Source organism: Onthophagus taurus, chromosome 6, assembly GCF_036711975.1.
Source record: "Onthophagus taurus isolate NC chromosome 6, IU_Otau_3.0, whole genome shotgun sequence".
In the NCBI taxonomy this organism is placed as follows: domain Eukaryota; kingdom Metazoa; phylum Arthropoda; class Insecta; order Coleoptera; family Scarabaeidae; genus Onthophagus; species Onthophagus taurus.
This window is the reverse complement of record NC_091971.1, coordinates 5,116,831-5,140,008: the sequence shown is the minus strand read 5'-3', so window position 1 is coordinate 5,140,008 and position 23,178 is coordinate 5,116,831. Positions and strand designations below refer to the sequence as shown.

The 23,178-nt window shown below is 26.1% G+C and overlaps 2 protein-coding genes across 8 annotated transcripts; both read left to right on the top strand.

The window, feature by feature from the left end:
- Window positions 1-10: 10 nt before the first annotated feature.
- LOC111420648 (ATP-binding cassette sub-family C member 4-like) lies at window positions 11-8,780 on the top strand. 7 transcript variants are annotated; one of them, XM_023053682.2, is made up of 9 exons: window positions 11-166; window positions 213-443; window positions 493-935; window positions 1,198-1,354; window positions 1,408-2,598; window positions 6,577-6,880; window positions 6,935-7,085; window positions 7,141-7,368; window positions 7,421-8,780. In XM_023053682.2, the coding sequence occupies exons 1-9, from the start codon at window positions 108-110 to the stop codon at window positions 8,314-8,316; spliced, it is 3,660 nt and encodes a 1,219-aa protein (XP_022909450.2). In that variant the 5' UTR covers window positions 11-107; the 3' UTR covers window positions 8,317-8,780. The 7 variants fall into 7 exon arrangements, with proteins under 7 accessions (XP_022909450.2, XP_022909451.2, XP_071053144.1 ...); XM_023053683.2 differs by having other exon boundaries at window positions 27-166; window positions 493-641; XM_071197042.1 differs by having other exon boundaries at window positions 123-166; window positions 213-435.
- Window positions 8,781-8,858: 78 nt separating this feature from the next.
- On the top strand, window positions 8,859-22,909 carry LOC111420640 (fatty acyl-CoA reductase 2-like). The gene is made up of 17 exons (XM_071196466.1): window positions 8,859-8,892; window positions 8,946-9,157; window positions 9,220-9,465; window positions 9,514-9,659; window positions 12,078-12,187; window positions 12,241-12,433; window positions 12,483-12,722; window positions 12,774-13,034; window positions 13,087-13,173; window positions 16,489-16,672; window positions 16,722-16,967; window positions 17,016-17,161; window positions 18,475-18,584; window positions 18,651-18,843; window positions 22,135-22,374; window positions 22,433-22,693; window positions 22,747-22,909. The coding sequence occupies exons 1-17, from the start codon at window positions 8,874-8,876 to the stop codon at window positions 22,823-22,825; spliced, it is 2,973 nt and encodes a 990-aa protein (XP_071052567.1). The 5' UTR covers window positions 8,859-8,873; the 3' UTR covers window positions 22,826-22,909.
- The last annotated feature ends 269 nt before the right edge of the window (window positions 22,910-23,178 follow it).

The following is a 23,178-nucleotide window of genomic DNA, read 5'->3' as shown; positions in this document are numbered from 1 at the left end:
TTTATGTTGAATACTGTTAGTTTCAATTTTAGAGTGTAATAGAAGTTGCCCAACCAACTACATCTTATAAAAGATTTTCTTTATTCTTCATTGTTAGTTCTTCGATCATGGTTGAGAAAATAAATCCTCAAGAAAATGCGAATATATTTTCAAAGTGTACTTTCACGTAAGTAAAATAACCCAGTAAAATTCGATTTAAACATTTTTTTTAGATGGTTTATCCCAACAATTATTAAAAGATACAAACAAGAATTATCAGAAAAAGATCTTTTTACACTTTTATTTAATCACCAATCAAATCGTTTAGGAGATCTTTTAGAACACGAATGGGAAAAAGAAAAATTAAAAAAATCACCATCTTTATGGAAAGTTGTAATCAAAATTTTTGGAAAATCTTTTCTTTTATACTCAACTCTATCAATAGCAACCGAACTTGTATTTAAGTACAATTTAAAATTTTTCACGTTCATTTTTAGACTTATTTAATTACAGAACACTTCAATGTTTATCATTTATCGTTTTAATGAAACATTTTTCCCAAGATGATCAATCACAAAATGAAAAACATAAAATTCACGCTTTTATATCTGCTGGTATTTTAACATTTTCAAGTTTAGCAATAATCATCGGTCAACATCAGTGTATGTACAATTATAGATTACTTGGAATGAGAGTTAGAATTGCTTGTAGCTCTTTGATATACAGAAAATCCTTGAGAATAAGTAAAAGGTCGGATAGTGGTGGTATAAACATTGGACGTATTATCAATTTGATAACAAACGACGTTAATCGTTTCGATTATTTTGTACCATTAATAAATAACTTATGGATATGTCCTATTCAAATTATTATTGTAGTAATAATTATTTTTTACGTAATCGGATGGACTGGTATTGTTGGTGTTATTATATTTATTTTTATAATTCCTATTCATGGTGAGTCTGCTATTTTTAGTGATAATTATCTCAGAGCCATGTTACATCTCTAATTTAATCTCTACAAATATGGACTGAGCGACTTTTTGAAATTTCCTTTTGGTGTATTAAACAATAAAAATCGAATAAATATTAATCTTTACCGATGGCGAACAATATTATGAGTCAAGCTATAATAAAATCCGCCTTAGCTTTTTCTCGACATGAATTCACCAAAAAAGACTTTTTGAATGTTTAAATTGAACCAGATTTTTTTTTTCAGTTTTTATTGGAAAAAAATTAACCGCATTGAGACGAAAAACGGCGAAAATTACCGACGAAAGAATTAAAATGTTGAATGAAATCATTTTTGGGATCAAAACCATCAAAATTTTAGCTTGGGAGAAACCAATCACTTTTATGTTAAAACAAACTAGAAAGTAATTATACAAAAATCATATCCCAATTTAATCCACAAATTCTATTTTTTTAGGAAAGAAATTAAATATCTTCGCTCAACTTCCATTTTCTTAGCACTATTAATGTCTTTTATGTATTTCCTTCCAAAACTCGCATTATTTTCAAGTATATTAACATATTCCTTTATTGGAAATCATTTAACTCCAAGTTACGTATTCGGTTTAGTTGCTTCTTATAATTTATTAACGATGCAATTAAATAAATTTTTTCCTCAAACTTTATTTCGTTGGGGAGAAGCTATTGTAAGTGTAAAAAGAATCGAAGAATTTCTACAAATAAATGAAATAACTAAAATTGAAGATACAAAAATAACAAACTATGGAATAACATTAAAAAATGTTTACTCGAAATGGAATGAAAATTCTAAAGATAATGTTTTAAACGATATCTCGTTAAGCATAACAAAACCCGAATTAGTCGCTTTAATTGGAAATGTCGGTAGTGGAAAATCATCATTTTTGAAAACGATTTTAAAAGAAAATTTTATTGTTGGAGTAATTAAAGTGAACGGAATAATTTCTTATTGTAGCCAAGAACCATGGCTTTTTAAAGGAACGATAAAAGAAAATATATTATTTGAAGAACCTTATAATTCAAAAAAATACAAAAAAATCCTAAAAATTTGTGCTTTAGAACACGATCTTCTCACTCTTTTTAAAGGAGACGAATTTAAAGTCGTTGAAAACGGATCAAATTTAAGTGGAGGTCAAAAAGCACGAATAAATTTAGCTCGGGCTTTGTATAAAGATGCAGATATTTATCTTTTAGACGATATCTTATCTTCTATTGATTCACAAGTTGCTCAATTTATATTTAACGAATGCGTTAAGAAATTTCTTAGAAAAAAATGCGTTGTGTTAGTTTTGAATCAGATTGAATATTTGAATTACGTTGATTGCGTTTATGTGGTTCAAAATGGTAAATTAATTCTTAAAAGTCACAATGAGCAAAATAAGAGTAGATTGCAGATTAATTTTGCTGAAAATAATATTAAGGAATTAAGTAAAGAAATTAAAACACCACAAGAACACCTTGAAAGATGGAAATTTGAAGGTGTTAAGGAAGATTATCGAAAAGGAACTGTAAATTTTGGGGTTTATAAAAAGTATTTTGGATCAAATTTTTATGTACATATCTTAATTTTTTTATTTACCATATTTTTTATAGTGGGTAATGCTACGTTTGATGTAGGACTTGGATATTGGTAAGTTTTATTTAAAAAAGCTATTTTTTTTGGGAGATAAATTGTTTGAAGTATTATATCAGAAAAAGAAAATATTATAAAAATCGTCCTGATCTCATTTTGTAGAGTTAGAAATTGGCTTATATCTCAAATTAAAGCTTAAAGATTCTATTTTTGAATGAGCTATAAAAATAATGTGATGATATGTGAAAAATTATTAGAAAAAGAATCAAATTCGAAAATCTGTTAATTTGGGTTATGTCAGAAAAAGCAAAAATTAAAAAAAATCCTCCTAATCTCATTTTGAGGAGTTAAAAATTGACGCATATCTCAAAATAAAGTTCAAAGATTCTATTTTAGAATGAGCTATAAAAATAATGTGATGATATCTGAAAAATTTTTAGAAAAAGAATCAAATTTGAAAACCTGTTAATTTAGGTTATGTCAGAAAAGTAAAAATTAAAAAAATCTTTCTAATCTCATTTTGAGGAGTTAGAAATTGACTTATATCTCAAAATAAAGCTGAAAGATTCTATTTTTGAATGAGCTATAAAAATAATGTCATGATATGTGAAAAATTTTTAGAAAAAGAATCAAATTCGAAAACCTGTTAATTTGGGTTATGTCAGAAAAAGCAAAAATTAATAAATCCTCCTAATCTCATTTTGAGGAGTTAGAAATTGACTTATATCTCAAAATAAAGCTGAAAGATTCTATTTTAGAATGAGCTATAAAAATAATGTGATTATATCTGAAAAATTTCTAGAAAAAGAATCAAATTCGAAAACCTGTTAATTTAGGTTATGTCGGAAAAGTAAAAATTAAAAAAATTCTCCTAATCTCATTTTGAGGAGTTAGAAGTTGAGTTATATCTCAAAATAAAGCTCAAACATTCTATTTTAGAATGAGCTATAAAAATAATGAGATGATATCTGAAAAATTTTTAGAAAAAGAATCAAATTCGAAAACCTGTTAATTTGGGTTATGTCAGAAAAAGCTAAAATTAAAAAAAATCCTCCTAATCTCATTTTGAGGAGTTAAAAATTGACGCATATCTCAAAATAAAGTTCAAAGATTCTATTTTAGAATGAGCTATAAAAATAATGAGATGATATCTGAAAGACTTCTAGAAAAAGAATCAAATTCGAAAACCTGTTAATTTAGGTTATGTCAGAAAAGTAAAAATTAAAAAAATCTTCCTAATCTCATTTTGAGGAGTTAGAAATTGACTTATATCTCACAATAAAGCTCAAACATTCTATTTTAGAATGAGCTATAAAAATAATGAGATGATATCTGAAAAATTTTTAAAAAAAGAATCAAATTTGAAAACCTGTTAATTTAGGTTATGTCAGAAAAGTAAAAATTAAAAAAATTCTCCTAATCTCACTTTGAGGAGTTAGAAATTGACTTATATCTCAAAATAAAGTGCAAAGATTCTATATTAGAATGAGCTATAAAAATAATGAGATGATATCTGAAAAATTTTTAGAAAAAGAATCAAATTCGAAAATCTGTTAATTTGGGTTATGTCAGAAAAATCAAAAATTAAAAAAAAAACCTCCTAATCTCATTTTGAGGAGTTAAAAATTGACGCATATCTCAAAATAAAGTTCAAAGATTCTATTTTAGAATGAGCTATAAAAATAATGTGATGATATGTGAAAAATTATTAGAAAAAGAATCAAATTCGAAAACCTGTTAATTTGGGTTATGTCAGAAAAATCAAAAATTAAAAAAAAAACCTCCTAATCTCATTTTGAGGAGTTAAAAATTGACGCATATCTCAAAATAAAGTTCAAAGATTCTATTTTAGAATGAGCTATAAAAATAATGTGATGATATCTGAAAAATTTTTAGAAAAAGAATCAAATTCGAAAACCTGTTAATTTAGGTTATGTCAGAAAAGTAAAAATTAAAAAAATCTTCCTAATCTCATTTTGAGGAGTTAGAAATTGACTTATATCTCAAAATAAAGCTGAAAGGTTCTATTTTTGAATGAGCTATAAAAATAATGTGATGATATGTAAAAAATTTTTAGAAAAAGAATCAAATTCGAAAACCTGTTAATTTGGGTTATGTCAGAAAAATCAAAAATTAAAAAAAATCCTCCTAATCTCATTTTGAGGAGTTAGAAATTGACTTATATCTCAAAATAAAGCTGAAAGATTCTATTTTAGAATGAGCTATAAAAATAATGAGATGATATCTGAAAAATTTTTAGAAAAAGAATCAAATTTGAAAACCTGTTAATTTAGGTTATGTCAGAAAAGTAAAAATTAAAAAAATTCTCCTAATCTCATTTTGAGGAGTTAGAAGTTGAGTTATATCTCAAAATAAAGCTCAAACATTCTATTTTAGAATGAGCTATAAAAATAATGAGATGATATCTGAAAAATTTTTAGAAAAAGAATCAAATTCGAAAACCTGTTAATTTGGGTTATGTCAGAAAAAGCTAAAATTAAAAAAAATCCTCCTAATCTCATTTTGAGGAGTTAAAAATTGACGCATATCTCAAAATAAAGTTCAAAGATTCTATTTTAGAATGAGCTATAAAAATAATGAGATGATATCTGAAAGACTTCTAGAAAAAGAATCAAATTCGAAAACCTGTTAATTTAGGTTATGTCAGAAAAGTAAAAATTAAAAAAATCTTCCTAATCTCATTTTGAGGAGTTAGAAATTGACTTATATCTCACAATAAAGCTCAAACATTCTATTTTAGAATGAGCTATAAAAATAATGAGATGATATCTGAAAAATTTTTAAAAAAAGAATCAAATTTGAAAACCTGTTAATTTAGGTTATGTCAGAAAAGTAAAAATTAAAAAAATTCTCCTAATCTCACTTTGAGGAGTTAGAAATTGACTTATATCTCAAAATAAAGTGCAAAGATTCTATATTAGAATGAGCTATAAAAATAATGAGATGATATCTGAAAAATTTTTAGAAAAAGAATCAAATTCGAAAATCTGTTAATTTAGGTTATGTCAGAAAAGTAAAAATTAAAAAAATCTTCCTAATCTCATTTTGAGGAGTTAGAAATTGACTTATATCTCAAAATAAAGCTGAAAGATTCTATTTTTGAATGAGCTATAAAAATAATGTGATGATATGTGAAAAATTTTTAGAAAAAGAATCAAATTCGAAAACCTGTTAATTTGGGTTATGTCAGAAAAAGCAAAAATTAAAAAAATCCTCCTAATCTCATTTTGAGGAGTTAAAAATTGACACATGTCATATCTCAAAATAAAGTTCAAAGATTCTATTTTAGAATGAGCTATAAAAATAATGTGATGATATCTGAAAGATTTTTAGAAAAAGAATCAAATTTGAAAACCTGTTAATTGAGGTTATGTCAGAAAAGTAAAAATGAAAAAAATCTTCCTAATCTCATTTTGAGGAGTTAGAAATTGACTTATATCTCAAAATAAAGCTGAAAGATTCTATTTTTGAATGAGCTATAAAAATAATGTGATGATATGTAAAAAATTTTTAGAAAAAGAATCAAATTCGAAAACCTGTTAATTTGGGTTATGTCAGAAAAAGCAAAAATTAAAAAAAATCCTCCTAATCTCATTTTGAGGAGTTAAAAATTGACGCATATCTCAAAATAAAGTTCAAAGATTCTATTTTAGAATGAGCTATAAAAATAATGTGATGATATCTGAAAAATTTTTAGAAAAAGAATCAAATTCGAAAACCTGTTAATTTAGGTTATGTCAGAAAAGTAAAAATTAAAAAAAATCCTCCTAATCTCATTTTGAGGAGTTAGAAATTGACTTATATCTCAAATTAAAGCTCAAAGATTATATTTTTGAATGAGCTATAAAAATAATGTGATGATATCTGAAAGATTTTTATAAATAGAATCAAATTCGAAGCGTTTAGACGTTTTAGATTATTCAACCTGATTTTTCTTAATAATACAATATCTAAACAAAAAAAATTAATGTCTTTTATTACAAATTTAACACCTATTTTAAATTTGTGTTTTAGGAGCAACATTGATAAAAATCTTGTAAATAACACCATAACTGATACCGCTCGACAACATTATTTGATTTCTTTATCAAGTATTATTTTATTTATTATAACCACATCGATAATATCAATAACATCATACTATTTATTGTTTGTTACTTGTGCAGAAAAATTTCATAACGCAATTTTTGAAAAAATCATTTCATCACCGCTTAGTTTTTTTCACTTAAATTCTTCTGGAAGAATAATTAATCGATTCTCAAAAGATCTTGGATTAATTGACGATTATCTGCATACAGTCAGCATTGACACCATCTTGGTTAGCAAAATCAAACAAATACAATCTAAAATAAAAGAAATTTTATTGTTTTAGTTGATCTTAACACTTTTGGGTGTTTTTATTATAAAAAGTATCATTAATTATTGGTTTTGTGTAATTATGACAACTTTAGCAATTTTATTTTATTTTATAAGTAAAGTGTATTTACCATTTATCGTGGCGATTAAAAGACTTGAAGGAGCGAGTAAGTTTCTATTAAGTAATGAGTTAATTAAACTATTAATTTATTGTTTTTTTAGCAAAAAGTCCTTTATACACTCACATAAAGACTACTTTAGAAGGTTTAATAACTATTCGAGCTTTCAAAAAGGAAGAAAATTACAAAAAAATATTCGATGATTTACAAGATGTTCACACATCAGCATGGTTTATGTACTTATCGAGCGTTTTTACGTTTCGATTTTTAATCGACGTTTTAATTCTTTTATTAACAACAATTGTCACTTTTAGTTTCTTTTTTATTCAAGGTATTTTTGTTGTTAATAAATTTTAATTATTTTTATTAAACTTAATGTTTAGGTGTTCAACCTGGTACAATTGGGCTCGCAATAACTCAATCGATATCATTAATGTCAATGGTTCAATGGTGTGTAAGGCAAAGTTGTGAAGTTAACGTTACGATGACCTCAGTTGAAAGATTAAGCGAATATTTAGAGTTAAAATCTGAAGTTGAAATGAATAAAGAGGTGATTTTGAAGAAAACGTGGCCCGAAAATGGGAATATTCAGTTTAAAAATGTTTCTGTTAATTATGTTTTGAACAACGTAAATTTTGAAATTAAATCTAAAGATAAAGTTGGAATTGTTGGGAGAACTGGTGCTGGGAAATCTTCTTTGTATTTCGCTTTGATGCGATTGATGGAGTTTGATGGGGTTATAATAATAGATGATGTTGATGTTAAAAAAGTTCCTTTAAAAACGTTGCGGTCGAAAATTTCAGTAATTCCTCAAGATCCGATAATTTTTTCTGGGACTTTACGCAAAAATTTAGATATTTTTCAACAGCTAAGCGACGTATTTTTATGGGAAACTCTGGATAAAGTAGGATTAAAAAATATTTTTTCAAAATTTCCCTCTGGACTTGATACTTTAATATCAAACAACGATTTAAGTTTAGGAGAAAAACAACTTATTTGTTTAATAAGAGCCATTTTATTAAAAAACAAAATTTTAATTATGGATGAGGCAACTGCTAATGTTGACTTGGAGATTGAACATTTAATTCATCAAATTATTAAAAAAACTTGTAATAATTCTACAGTATTAATAATAGCTCATAGAATTCAAACAGTGATGGATTGTGATTTAATTTTTGTTGTCAATGACGGAGAAATTGTCGAAAAAGGAGATCCGAATAGTTTATTATGTAAAAAAGGGCTGTTTTTTGAAATGCTCCGAAAAAATAAATTGCATTAAATAAAATAAGTGTAGTTTTTATACCTATGTATACAGGGTGGTTCAAATTCGATGTCGGAATATAATCTCGGAAACTATAAGAGTTAGAAAAAAAGTAGCTTACATGTCATGATCTCGTTTTTCGAGAAACTGCTAATCTCAAAAATCTCAAAATAAAAATATCGATTATCTTAGTTATTATTATAAATATATAAAAAATATGGATTTTAGAATAAAGCTAAAAATAAACTTTTTTTTAGTGTCGTCAAAGAAATTAAATTAACAGTTTCCTGTAAATGGGAACAATTTCTGGGAATGTTTTACGAAATGGTTCAAAAAACTGGAATGTCAATTAATTTAAAAATATATTATTTTTAATTTATCAAAACTTTTATTACATCACTAATTTAATTAACCACAAATCGATAAAAAACAATAACAAATTAATATTTATTAGAATCTACTTCAAATTCGCAATTAATGCGCAGATTACAATAACAAAAAAATATTTTGAAGTCTTTGCAATATTCATTAAAAAACTGTTACCATACAAGCAGTATAAATTATTGTAATGGATCATGATATGCATAAATAGGGGTATTTTCAAAGTTAATATAAAAAGAAAATCACTGGCGAAATTTTATTTTTAGATCAATTTTTAAATCGATACAAAATGAGTCCCATCACAGAGTTTTATAAAGGAAAAACGGTGTTTGTAACAGGAGCAACGGGTTTTATGGGAAAAGTTCTATTAGAAAAATTAGTTAGAAGTTTACCCGATATTAAAAAAATCTACATTTTGATGCGTTTTAAGAAAGGTTGTGCTCCACAAGAAAGAATTAAGCAATTAACCGAGAACACTGTGAGTTATTTTACAATTTCTAATATTTAAGTTAATATTAATAAATAAAACAAATTTTTAAGATATTCACTTTTCACAATATGACTCAAAAAGCTTACGAAAAAATTGAAGCAATCAGCGGGGATATAACCAAAGAAGATTTCGATATGTCTGAAAGTGATAAAGAAAAGTTAATTAACGAGGTATCGGTTGTGTTTCATCTTGCTGCGTCGGTTAGGATGGATCTTCCATTGAAAGAAGCAGTTATTACGAATACCAAGTCAACACATCAATTATTTAAGTTTTGTATGAACATAAAAGAATTGAAGGTGAATTTTGTCACTTATATGGAGAATTAGTAACAATTTATTTTTCAGTCTGTTGTTCATTTATCCACAGCTTTTTGTAATGTTGAAATTAAAAATATGGAGGAGAAAGTGTACCCGATGGATGTTGATCCTTATAAAATTATTGACATGGTCGAGTGGATGGATGATAAATCATTATCTAAAATTACTAAAAAGTAAATATTTTTTCTTATTTTAATATCAAATTTGGCGCTACAACATTCTTTACATTCTGAAATTAAGTTCAAAACGTAAAACAAAGATATCTAATAATTTTTATGATACAACCTAATATGTATCATACATCATTTTAAAGAGGAATGTTTCAGCTTTAATTTAGTACCAAAATCATTTCTTAATTTCCATAAATATCCCTTCTACAATTTTTTAAGTTTCATCTTACATTTTGACATTTTGAAATTAAGTTGAAAATGTAAAACAAACATATCTAATAATTTTTATGATACAACCTAATATGTATCATACACCAGTTTAAAGAGGAATGTTTCAGCTTTAATTTGGTACTAAAATCATTTCTTAACTTCCATAAATACCCCTTTCGTAACTTTTTAAGTTTCACCTTGCATTTTGACATTTCGAGATTAAGCCGAAAATGTTACAAATACTTTATCTAATAATTTTCATAATACAACCCAACATGTTTCATACATCATTTTAAAGAGGAATGTTTCAGCTTTAATTTAGTACCAAAATCATTCCTTAATTTCCATAAATATCAGTTCTACAATTTTTTAAGTTTCATCTTACATTTTGACATTTTGAAATTAAGTTGAAAATGTAAAACAAACATATCTAATAATTTTTATAATACAACCTAATATGTATCATACATCATTTTAAAGAGGAATGTTTCAGCTTTAATTTGGTACTAAAATCATTTCTTAATTTCCATAAATACCCCTTTCGTAACTTTTTAAGTTTCACCTTGCATTTTGACATTTCGACATTAAGCCGAAAATGTTACAAATACTTTATCTAATAATTTTCATAATACAACCCAACATGTTTCATACATCATTTTAAAGAGGGATGTTTCAGCTTTAATTTAGTACCAAAATCATTTCTTAATTTCCATAAATACCCCTTCTGCAAGTTTTTAAGTTTCACCTTGCATTTTGACATTTCGAGATTAAGCCGAAAATATTACAAATACTTTATCTAATAATTTTCATAATACAACCCAACATGTTTCATACATCACTTTAAAGGCGAATGTTTCAGCTTTAATTTAATACCAAAATCATTTCTTAATTTCCATAAATATCAGTTCTACAATTTTTTAAGTTTCACCTTACATTATAACATTTTAAAATTAAGTTGAAAATGTAAAATAAACATATCTAATAATTTTTATAATACAACCTAATATGTATCATACACCAGTTTAAAGAGGAATGTTTCAGCTTTAATTTGGCACTAAAATTATTTCTTAATTTCCATAAATACCCCTTTCGTAACTTTTTAAGTTTCACCTTGCATTTTGACATTTCGACATTAAGCCGAAAATGTTACAAATACTTTATCTAATAATTTTCATAATACAACCCAACATGTTTCATACATCATTTTAAAGAGGAATGTTTCAACTTTAATTTAGTACCAAAATCGTTTCTTAATTTCCATAAATATCGCTTCTACGATTGTTTAAGTTTCACCTTACATTTTAACATTTTGAAATTAAGTTGAAAATGTAAAACAAACATACCTAATAATTTTTATAATACCACCTAATATGTATCATACATCATTTTAAAGAGGAATGTTTCAGCTTTAATTTGGTACTAAAATCATTTCTTAATTTCCATAAATACCCCTTCCTCAACGTTTTAAGTTTCACCTTGCATTTTGACATTTCGAGATTAAGCCGAAAATGTTACAAATACTTTATCTAATAATTTTCATAATACAACCCAACATGTTTCATACATCACTTTAAAGGCGAACGTTTCAGCTTTAATTTAATACCAAAATCATTTCTTAATTTCCATAAATATCCCTTCTACAATTTTTTAAGTTTCACCTTACATTTTAACATTTTGAAATTAAGTTGAAAATGTAAAACAAACATATCTAATAATTTTTATAATACAACCTAATATGTATCATACATCATTTTAAAGAGGAATGTTTCAGCTTCAATTTGGTACTAAAATCATTTCTTAATTTCCATAAATACCCCTTCTGCAAGTTTTTAAGCTTCACCTTACATTTTGACATTTCGACATTAAGCCGAAAATGTTACAAATACTTTATCTAATAATTTTCATAATACAACCCAACATGTTTCATACATCATTTTAAAGAGGAATGTTTCAGCTTTAATTTAGTACCAAAATCATTTCTTAATTTCCATAAATACCCCTTCTACGATTGTTTAAGTTTCACCTTACATCTTAACATTTTCAAATTAAGTTGAAAACGTAAAACGAACATATCTAATAATTTTCATAATCCAACCTAACATGTTTCATACATCATTTTAAAGATCAATGTTAGCTTTAATCAAAATCATTTCTTAATTTTCATTTAAACCCTTTTAAAGAGATATATTAGGTTATATAATTTTTTTTTAGAATATTAGGTTCTCATCCAAATACTTACACATTTACTAAAAGACTTGCCGAATTGATAGCAATCGATATGGGTGATAAAATACCAATAATTATAACAAGACCTTCTATTGGTACGTTTAAAATTAAATTAATTCAATTTAATTCTTCGTAATTTTTTAATTAGTTGTTCCTTCTTTGTGCGAACCAACTCCGGGTTGGGTGGATAATTTTAACGGCCCTTTAGGATTATTTACAGCTGCTGGAACAGGGGTTTTAAAGGTATGCTTAATGGATCAAGATAGTGTCCCCGAAACAATCCCCGTAGATTTCGCCATAAACACCATAATATGCAGTGGATACGAAAGAGCAAATACAACGTAAATATTATTTAACATTTATTTCAATCTTTATTTCTTATTATTTTAGTTATGCAATAACTCCCACGATTAATTTAACAAGTGGTCGTAAATACCCGTATACTTGGCGTGAAATCATAGAAGCATACACAGAGCAAGGACTTAAATACCCGTTTAAACACGTTCTTTGGCATCCCGGGGCTTACGTTACAAAATCTTATTACGTTTTCTTAATTTGTTCGTTTTTATTCCAAATTATTCCCGCTTTAATAATCGATTTTTTATTAATTATGTTTTTACAGAAACCTTTGTAAGTGCGACTTCTAATTAAATGACTAAATTTGATTTTAATTTTTTTAAGCTTGATTAACATACAAAAGCGAATACTACAAACGTTTCAAACTCTACAAGACTTTATTGTGAAAAAATGGACCTTTGCTAACGGTAATTGCATTAAACTGGAAGAAAAACTTAATAAAGCTGATAAAGAAGTTTTTTATGGCATCATGTCGAAATCGATCGATTTAAAAGAGTACGCTTTTCACACTCAACAAATCACCAAAAAGTATTTGGTTAAAGATAATTCGGAGAATTATGAGTTTTATCGATTTCGGGGAAAAATGTAATTTATGAAATTAATAATAATACTTTAAGTAATTATTTTTTCGTTTTAGATTATATTTATTGGATCGATTTGTTAAATTCTATTTTGTGTATTTGATATTGAAGTGGAGTTTTTTATGTCTCAACAATTGGTTGATATAATTTAATGTTAATTATATTTCATTTTATTATTAAATATATGGTGTTGTTTAATGTGTTGTATTATTTGATTATCCAATGATGCTACAGCCCAATTCGAGTCTTGGGAATTTTCCTCTTCCCCTCATCGTCTTCCAAGTTGTCCTTGTAATGAAGACGTTGATACTCTTCCATCCGGAATCCTCTAAATATGTCCTACCCATGTTAATCGTTTGGGCTTTATATATATTGAGACTTGTGATTCATCATATATCATGTTTTCTATGTTATATAGTTTCTGTCAAAAAAATTCTTAAACCCAACATAACTTCGTACTAACTAATTTAACGGTTGTGACAAACAACTTTAAAAATTCGTTTCTGCTAAAGTATTGCGAATAAGGAAATGAAACTTTTTGAGGTTATAAAGGAAGAATTGCTCTACATTTTATATACTAAAACATATTCTCTACGATTTATAGTTTCTTTCAAAAAAATTCTTAAACCCAACATAACCTAAACTCGTAATGAAACTGACATTTTGTAACATACAACTTTAATAATTCGTTTCTTCTAAAGTATTGCGAATAAGAAAATGAAACTTTTTGAGGTTATAAAGGAAGAATTTTTCTACATTTTATATACTAAAACATATTCTCTACGATTTATAGTTTCTTTCAAAAAAATTCTTAAACCCAACATAATCTAAGCTCGTAATCACAATGACATTTTGTAACATACAACTTTAATAATTCGTTTCTGCCAAAGTATTGCGAATAAGAAAATGAAACTTTTTGAGGTTATAAAGAAAGAATTGCTCTACATTTTATATACTAAAACATATTTTCTACGATTTATAGTTTCTTTCAAAAAAATTCGTAAACCCAACATAACCTAAACTCGTAATCAAAATGACATTTTGTAACATATAACTTTAATAAGTCGTTTCTGCTAAAGTATTACGAATAAGAAAATGAAACTTTTTGAGGTTATAAAGGAAGAATTGCTCTACATTTTATATACTAAAACATATTCTCTACGATTAATAGTTTCTTTCAAAAAAATTTTTAAACCCAACATAACCTAAACTCGTAATAAAAATGACATTTTGTAACATACAACTTTAATAATTCGTTTCTTCTAAAGTATTGCGAATAACAAAATGAAACTTTTTGAGGTTATAAAGGAAGAATTGTTCTACATTTTATATACTAAAACATATTCTCTACGATTTATAGTTCCTTTAAAAAAAATTCTTAAACCCAACATAACCTAAACGAGTAATCAAAATGACATTTTGTAACATAAAACTTTAATTAGTCATTTCTGCTAAAGTATTGCGAATAAGAAAATGAAACTTTTTGAGGTTATAAAGGAAGTATTGCTCTACATTTTATATACTAAAACATATTCTCTACGATTTATAGTTTCTTTAAAAAAAATTCTTAAACCCAACATAACCTAAACTCGTAATAAAAATGACATTTTGTAACATACAACTTTAATAATTCGTTTCTGCTAAACTATTGTGACTAAGAAAATGAAACTTTTTGAGGTTATAAAGAAAGAATTGCTCTACATTTTATATACTAAAACATATTCTGCACGATTTATAGTTTCTTTCAAAAAAATTTTTAAATCCAACATAATCTAAACTCGTAATCAAAATGACATTTTGTAACATACAACTTTAATAATTCGTTTCTGCTAAAGTATTGCGAATAAGAAAATGAAACTTTTTGAGGTTATAAAGGAATAATTGTTCTATATTTTATATAGTAAAACATATTCTCTACGATTTATAGTTTCTTTCAAAAAAATTCTTAAACCCAACATAACCTAAACGCGTCTTCAAAATGACATTTTGTAACATACAACTTTAATAATTCGTTTCTGCTAAAGTATTGCGAATAAGCAAATGAAACTTTTTGAGGTTATAAAGGAAGAACTGCTCTATATTTTATATACTAAAACATATTCTTTACGATTTATAGTTTCTTTCAAAAAAATCTTAAACTCAACATAACCTAAACTCGTAATCAAAATGACATTTTGTAACATACAGCTTTAATAATTCGTTTCTGCTAAAGTATTGCGAATAAGAAAATGAAACTTTTTGAGGTTATAAAGGAAGAATTGCTCTACATTTTATATACTAAAACATATTCTCTACGATTTATAGTTTCTTTAAAAAAATTCATAAACCCAACATAACCTAAACGCGTATTCAAAATGACATTTTGTAACATACAACTTTAATTATTCGTTTCTGCTAAAGTATTGCGAATAAGAAAATGAAACTTTTTGAGGTTATAAAAGAATAATTGCTCTACATTTTATATACTAAAACATATTCTCTACGATTTATAGTTTCTTTAAAAAAAATTCTTAAACCCAACATAACCTAAACTCGTAATCAAAATGACATTTTGTGACATACAACTTTAATAGTTAGTTTCTGCTAAAGTATTGCGAATAAGAGAATGAAACTTTTTGAGGTTATAAAGGAAAAATTGTTCTACATTTTATATACTAAAACATATTTTCTACGATTTACAGTTTCTTTAAAAAAAATTCTTAAACCCAACATAACCTAAACTCGTAATCAAAATGACATTTTGTAACATACACTTTAATAATTCGTTACTTCTAAAGTATTGCGAATAAGAAACTGAAACTTTTTGAGGTTATAAAGGAAGAATTGCTCTACATTTTATATACTAAAACATATTCTCTACGATTTATAGTTTCTTTAGAAAAAATTCTTAAACCCAACATAACCTAAACTCGTAATCAAAATGACATTTTGTAACATACAACTTTAATAGTTCGTTTCTGCTAAAGTATTGCAAATAAAAAGCTGAAACTTTTTGGGGTTATAAAGGAAGATTTGTTCTTCATTTTATATACTAAAACATATTCTCTAGGGTTTGTAGTTTCATCGTTAATTGGCCTCCAAGATTGTCTGCTTTACACAAATGTATCGTCTATGACAATATGTATTACATGCATATGTAAGATATTAATAATCATCTAAGATGTATTAAAACTGTTTTTAGATGATCAAATATAGTACCATTCATTTATAAATAGAATTCTCATGATGACAATTGATTTTTCTTTAATCAAAAAAAAAACAAAAGTACTTATTCAATAAATTAATTTATTGCTATATGCTAAGTATTCCCATAAATTATTGTGGTGTAATTGTTTGCAAAATCCGTCAATAAATTTCCATACAGAAGTATTAATATAAAAGATTTAATGCACAGCAGTACCTTATTGAGTTTAATAATACTTAAACGCGACCTTTAAAAATCTTTTGGGTAAAATGAGCCCAATTACTGAATTTTACGCCGGAAAAACGGTATTTATAACTGGCGCAACTGGTTATATGGGAAAAGTTTTGTTGGAAAAGTTAGTACGCAGTTTACCTGATATTAAAAAAATTTATATCCTAATTCGTCCTAAAAAAGGGTGTACACCGCAAGAAAGAGTTAAACAATTAACAGATGGCTTGGTGAGTTTTAATTAATTTAAATTAATGATTATTAAAAAATTCTTCGAAGATATTTACGTTTCATAACATGAATCAAAGAGCTTACGACAAAATCGAAGCTATCAGTGGTGATATCACCAAAGAAAATTTTGATATGTCAGAGATTGATAAAAAGAAGTTAATCGAAGAGGTTTCCATTGTATTTCATGTTGCGGCTTCTGTTCGAATGGATCTATCGTTAAAAGAAGCCGTTATAACTAACACTAAATCGACGTATCAATTATTTAAGTTTTGTATGAACATAAAAGAATTGAAGGTGAATTTTGTCACTTATATGGAGAATTAGTAACAATTTATTTTTCAGTCTGTTGTTCATTTATCTACAGCTTTTTGTAACGTTGAAGTTAGTTACATGGAAGAGAAGGTTTATCCATTGAATGTTGATCCTTATAAAATTATGGATTTGGTGGAATGGATGGACGATAAATCTTTAGCTTGCATAACAAAGAAGTACGTATTGTTAAAGATAATAAATGGGAACATTAAAATTCATTTTAGCACTAATCTCTATATTTGTATCACCTTTACATTTCTTTATTAACTCGTTTATATTAAAAATTTGTGAAGTCTGTTAGGTCCCCATCCAAACACTTATACTTTTACCAAGAGACTTTCAGAAATAATTGCTGAGGATATCAGAGATAAAATTCCTTTGATTATAACAAGGCCTTCAATTGGTAAGAAAAGAATATTTAAAAGATTGATTTTAAAATAATTCTATTTTAGTTACGCCTTCGGTTAAAGAACCAATTGCAGGTTGGGCAGATAATTTTAACGGCCCAGTAGGACTGTTTTATGCAGGTGGAAAAGGAATTTTAAGAGTAGCTTATATTGATCAAGATTTAGTACCACAAACGATACCGGTTGATGTTGCTATTAATAATTTAATTGTTAGTGGATATGAACGAGCAACAAACATGTAAGAAATTTATGTGAAACACTAAATTAATTAAATTTCATGCATTATTATTTAGGCATTCTTCGATGGTTCTCAACGTAACCAATGGTAATGTAGATTTTCCCAGTTGGCGAGATTATTTCGTCAGATTTAATAAGATAAATAAAGAGTACCCTTATAAATATGTTATTTGGTATCCAAGATTTGCAGCAACAAAATCTTATTACGTGTATATGACTTACATGATACTTTTTCAAATCTTTCCAGCTTTAGTAATTGATTTACTTTTGATTATGTTCTTGCAAAAACCTTTGTGAGTTTTAACTTGTAACTAACATTACCTAATTTAAATATTTTATATTCTAAGTTTAATCTCTATACAAAAGCGCCTATTGGCGACATGGAATGTTTTGCAACATTTTACAATAAAAAAATGGTCATTTGACAACACCAACTCTTTGAAATTGAATGAACAACTTCACGAGAATGATAGAGACCTATTTTATATGAAAGGACATTTAGAAGAAATTGAATTTGATGAATACATTAATGCTGTGTTCGAGGCGACAAACAAATATTTGACAAATGAAACTTCAGACAACTACACACTTTACAAAATACGTGATAAAATGTAAGACATCTAAAGAAATTATTTTGTATTAATTGTTTTCTTTTGCAGATTATTTTTATTAGATCTTTTCATCAAGTTGTATTTTCTTTATGTAGTGCTAAAATGGATTTTTATGTTCATCGAAAAACATTTTTTATTTTAAATTCATCAATTATCATTTTATATCATACACATTGTTAATCCAATTCTTTTAATTAATCAAAAATAAAGACAAAATTTTGTAAAACATTTTAGCATAACTTCTCCACATCCAAACACCTATACATTTACCAAACGACTTTCAGAAATCATTGCGAAAGATATGGGTGACAAATTACCAATTGTAATTACAAGACCATCTATTGGTGAGTTCAACTAAATAATTTTTAAATTTATTTTTATTAAACATACAACATTCTTTCTTGTACTAGTTGTTCCAGCCTTATACGAACCAATTGCGGGTTGGGTTGATAATTTTTACGGACCTATTGGGCTTTTAATAGCGGCTGGAAAAGGAGTTTTGAAAACAGCTTTGGTGGATCGAAATCTTTCTCCACAAGTAATTCCAGTTGACATTGCGATTAATGGCTTAATATTGGCTGGATACGAACGTTCAAAACAAAAGTAATTTTCAAATTAACATGATAATATCTCAATTTGTTCTTAAGATATGCCTTTTTAAACTTCTATTTTTAAAGGAGATAACAATCTAATATTGCAGCATTCGTTTTAAAAAATCATAACAACTAAGTTAATCAAAACTAAGGAATGATTTATGGCATATTAAATCTTCATGAAATTTGCTTTAAAACGTTGCTTATTTCATCATGATATCTCATTTCGTTCTTAAGATACGCATTTTTTAATTTTTATTTCTTAAAAATAAACTAAGATGGAGAGTTGAGTTTAAAAAAATCATAACAACGAACTTAATGAAAACTAAGAAATCATTTATGGCATGTTAATTCTTCATTAAATTCGCTTTAATATGTTTGTTACATCATCATGATATCTTACTTGGTTCTTAAGATACGAATCTTTAAATTTTTATTTCTTAACAATAAACTAGGATGGAGAGTTGGGTTGGGTTGGATTGAGTTAGGATGGGTTAGGTTGGGTTGGGTTCAATACAAAAGTAATTTTCAAATTAACATGATAATATCTCAATTTGTTCTTAAGATATGATTTTTTAAACTTCTATTTTTAAAAGAAATAGCAATCTAATATGCATCATTGAATTTAAAAAATCATAACAACTAAGTCAATCGAAACTAAGGAATCATTCAAGGCACATTAAATCTTCATGAAATTTGCTTTAAAACGTTACTTATTTCATCATGATATCTCACTTGGTTCTTAAGATACGAATTTTTGAATTTTTATTTCTTAAAAATAAACTAAGATGGAGAGTTGAGTTTAAAAAAATCATAACAACGAAGTTAATGAAAACTAAGAAATCATTTATGGCATATTAATTCTTTATTAAATTTGCTTTAATATGTTTGTTACATCATCATGATATCTCATTTCGTTCTTAAGATACGAATTTTTGAATTTTTATTTCTTAAAAATAAACTAAGATAGATAGTTGAGTTTAAAAAAATCATAACAACGAAGTTAATGAAAACTAAGAAATCATTTTTGGCATATTAATTCTTCATTAAATTTGCTTTAATATGTTTGTTACATCATCATGATATCTCACTTGGTTCTTAAGATACAAATCTTTGAATTTTTATTCCTTAAAAATAAACTAGGATGGAGAGTTGGGTTGGGTTGAATTGAGTTAGGATGGGTTAGGTTGGGTTGGGTTCAATACAAAAGTAATTTTCAAATTAACTTGATAATATCTCAATTTGGTCTTAAGATATGATTTTTTAAACTTCTATTTTTAAAAGAAATAGCAATCTAATATGCATCATTGGATTTAAAAAATCATAACAACTAAGTCAATCGAAACTAAGGAATCATTCAAGGCACATTAAATCTTCATGAAACTTGCTTTAAAACGTTACTTATTTCATCATGATATCTCATTTCGTTCTTAAGATATGAAGTTTTGAATTTTTGTTTCTTAAACATAAACTAGGATGGAGAGTTGAGTTTAAAAAAATCATAACAACGAAGTTAATGAAAACTAAGAAATCATTTATGGCATGTTAATTCTTTATTAAATTTGCTTTAATATGTTTGTTACATCATCATGATATCTCACTTGGTTCTTAAGATACGAATTTTTGAATTTTTATTTCTTAAAAATAAACTAAAATGGAGAGTTGAGTTTAAAAAAATCATAACAACGAAGTTAATGAAAACTAAGAAATCATTTATGGCATATTAATTCTTTATTAAATTTGCTTTAATATGTTTGTTACATCATCATGATATCTCACTTGGTTCTTAAGATACGAATTTTTGAATTTTTGTTTCTTAAAAATAAACTAGGATGGAGAGTTGAGTTTAAAAAAATCATAACAACGAAGTTAATGAAAACTAAGAAATCACTTATGGTATGTTAATTCTTTATTAAATTTGCTTTAATATGTTTGTTACATCATCATGATATCTCACTTCGTTCTTAAGATACGAATTTTTAAATTTTTATTTAATAAAAATAAATTAAGATGGAGAGTTGAGTTTAAAAAAATCATAACAACGAAGTTAATGAAAACTAAGAAATCATTTATGGCATGTTAATTCTTCAATAAATTTGATTTAATATGTTTGTTACATCATCATGATATCTCACTTGGTTCTTAAGATACGAATCTTTGAATTTGTATTCCTTAAAAATAAACTAGGATGGAGAGTTGAAATTAAAAAAATCATAACAATGAAGTTAATGAAAACTAAGAAATCATTTATGGCATGTTAATTCTTCATTAAATTTGCTTTAATATGTTTGTTACATCATCATGATATATCACTTGGTTCTTAAGATACGAATTTTTGAATTTTTGTTTCTTAAAAATAAACTAGGATGGAGAGTTGAGTTTAAAAAAATCATAACAATGAAGTTAATGAAAACTAAGAAATCATTTATGGCATATTAATTCTTTATTAAATTTGCTTTAATATGTTTTTTACATCATCATGATATCTCATTTTGTTCTTAAGATACGAATCTTTGAATTTTTATTTCTTAAAAATAAATTAAGATGGATAGTTGAGTTTAAAAAAATCATAACAACAAAGTTAATGAAAACTAAGAAATCATTTATGGCACATCAATTCTTCATTAAATTTGCTTCAATATGTTTGTTACATCATGATGATATCTCACTTGGTTCTTAAGATACGAATTTTTGAATTTTTGCTTCTTAAAAATAAATTAAGATGGAGAGTTGAGGTTAAAAAAATCATAACAACGAAGTTAATGAAAACTAAGAAATCATTTATGGCATATTAATTCTTCATTAAATTTGCTTTAATATGTTTGTTACATCATCACGATATCTCATTTCGTTCTTAAGATACGAATGTTTGAATTTTTGCTTCTTAAAAATAAATTAAGATGGAGAGTTGAGGTTAAAAAAATCATAACAACGAAGTTAATAAAAACTAAGAAATCATTTATGGCATATTAATTCTTCATTAAATTTGCTTTAATATGTTTGTTACATCATTATGATATCTCACTTGGTTCTTAAGATACGAATTTTTAAATTTTTATTTAATAAAAATAAATTAAGATGGAGAGTTGAGTTTAAAAAAATCATAACAACGAAGTTAATGAAAACTAAGAAATCATTTATATCACATCAATTCTTCATTAAATTTGCTTCAATATGTTTGTTACATCATGATGATATCTCATTTCGTTCTTAAGATACGAATTTTTGAATTTTTATTTTTACTACATAAGCAAATTTAAAATTTAAATTCTATACTTACATTATATTCTTTATTTTTAAGGCATTCGGAAACACCTACATTTAACTTAACACAAGGAAATCTTTATGATATGTCCTGGGGAGAAGTTTTCGACGTCCTTCTGCATTACGCTCATAAATATCCATTCAAAACCATTCTTTGGTATCCACGATATTCTGTGACGACAAATTACAATTTAAATGTACTATTGACTTATATTTTCCATTTTATTCCGGCATATTTCATAGATTTCCTGCTTATCATTTTCTTACAAAAGCCGTTGTGAGTCGATTTTTTTAATATGTTTAGAATTCTTAAAAAAATGTTGTTTGGGTTTAAGCTTGGTGAATATTCAGAAACGTATTTTTGCGGCCTCGAAAGTTTTGTATCATTTTGCCGTAAAGAAATGGGAATTTTCCATTGATAATTTAACCAAGTCCACTAAAGAATTGACGAATGAGGACAAAGAAAAGTTTTATTCCATCGATTTAGTTAATATTGATGTGCAAAAATACTTGAGGGAAGGTTACTTTTCAGCGCGAAAATATTTAATTAAGGATTACGATGAGAATTTGGACATTTATAGGATAAGAAATAAAATGTAAGTATTTTCTGCAATCTTTTATGATTAAAATAATGTTTTTTTTTTTGTAGATTATTCGTTGTGGATGCTTTTCTTAAAATTCTCTTCCTATATTGGATTATAAATTTATTTTTGTCATTAATCCGTTAATTTTTGTTTTAAATCCAGTCATTAGAGGTCTTAGGTCGTTTGAATGTAAACCTGAAACACAATAAACTCGATGATTTAAAACAATAGGAGTTTAAATTGTAAATGTTTTTAACCTCTTGAACGCATTGAAACGGAGTTATAAAAATTCATGAATGTATTGAAATCATTTTTATACAATTTAAAAATCCCCACGTTTATTTTAAAAACCGCTGACTAAACAAAAACACATTCTAAACTCAGCGTATTCAATTTTCATTAAGATTAACATAGCGAAAATTGTACACCACTCGGTTTAACTTGGTTCCAGTTTGGAATTAATGAAGGACGCCAGTTGTGGTAAATACGACAGTAAG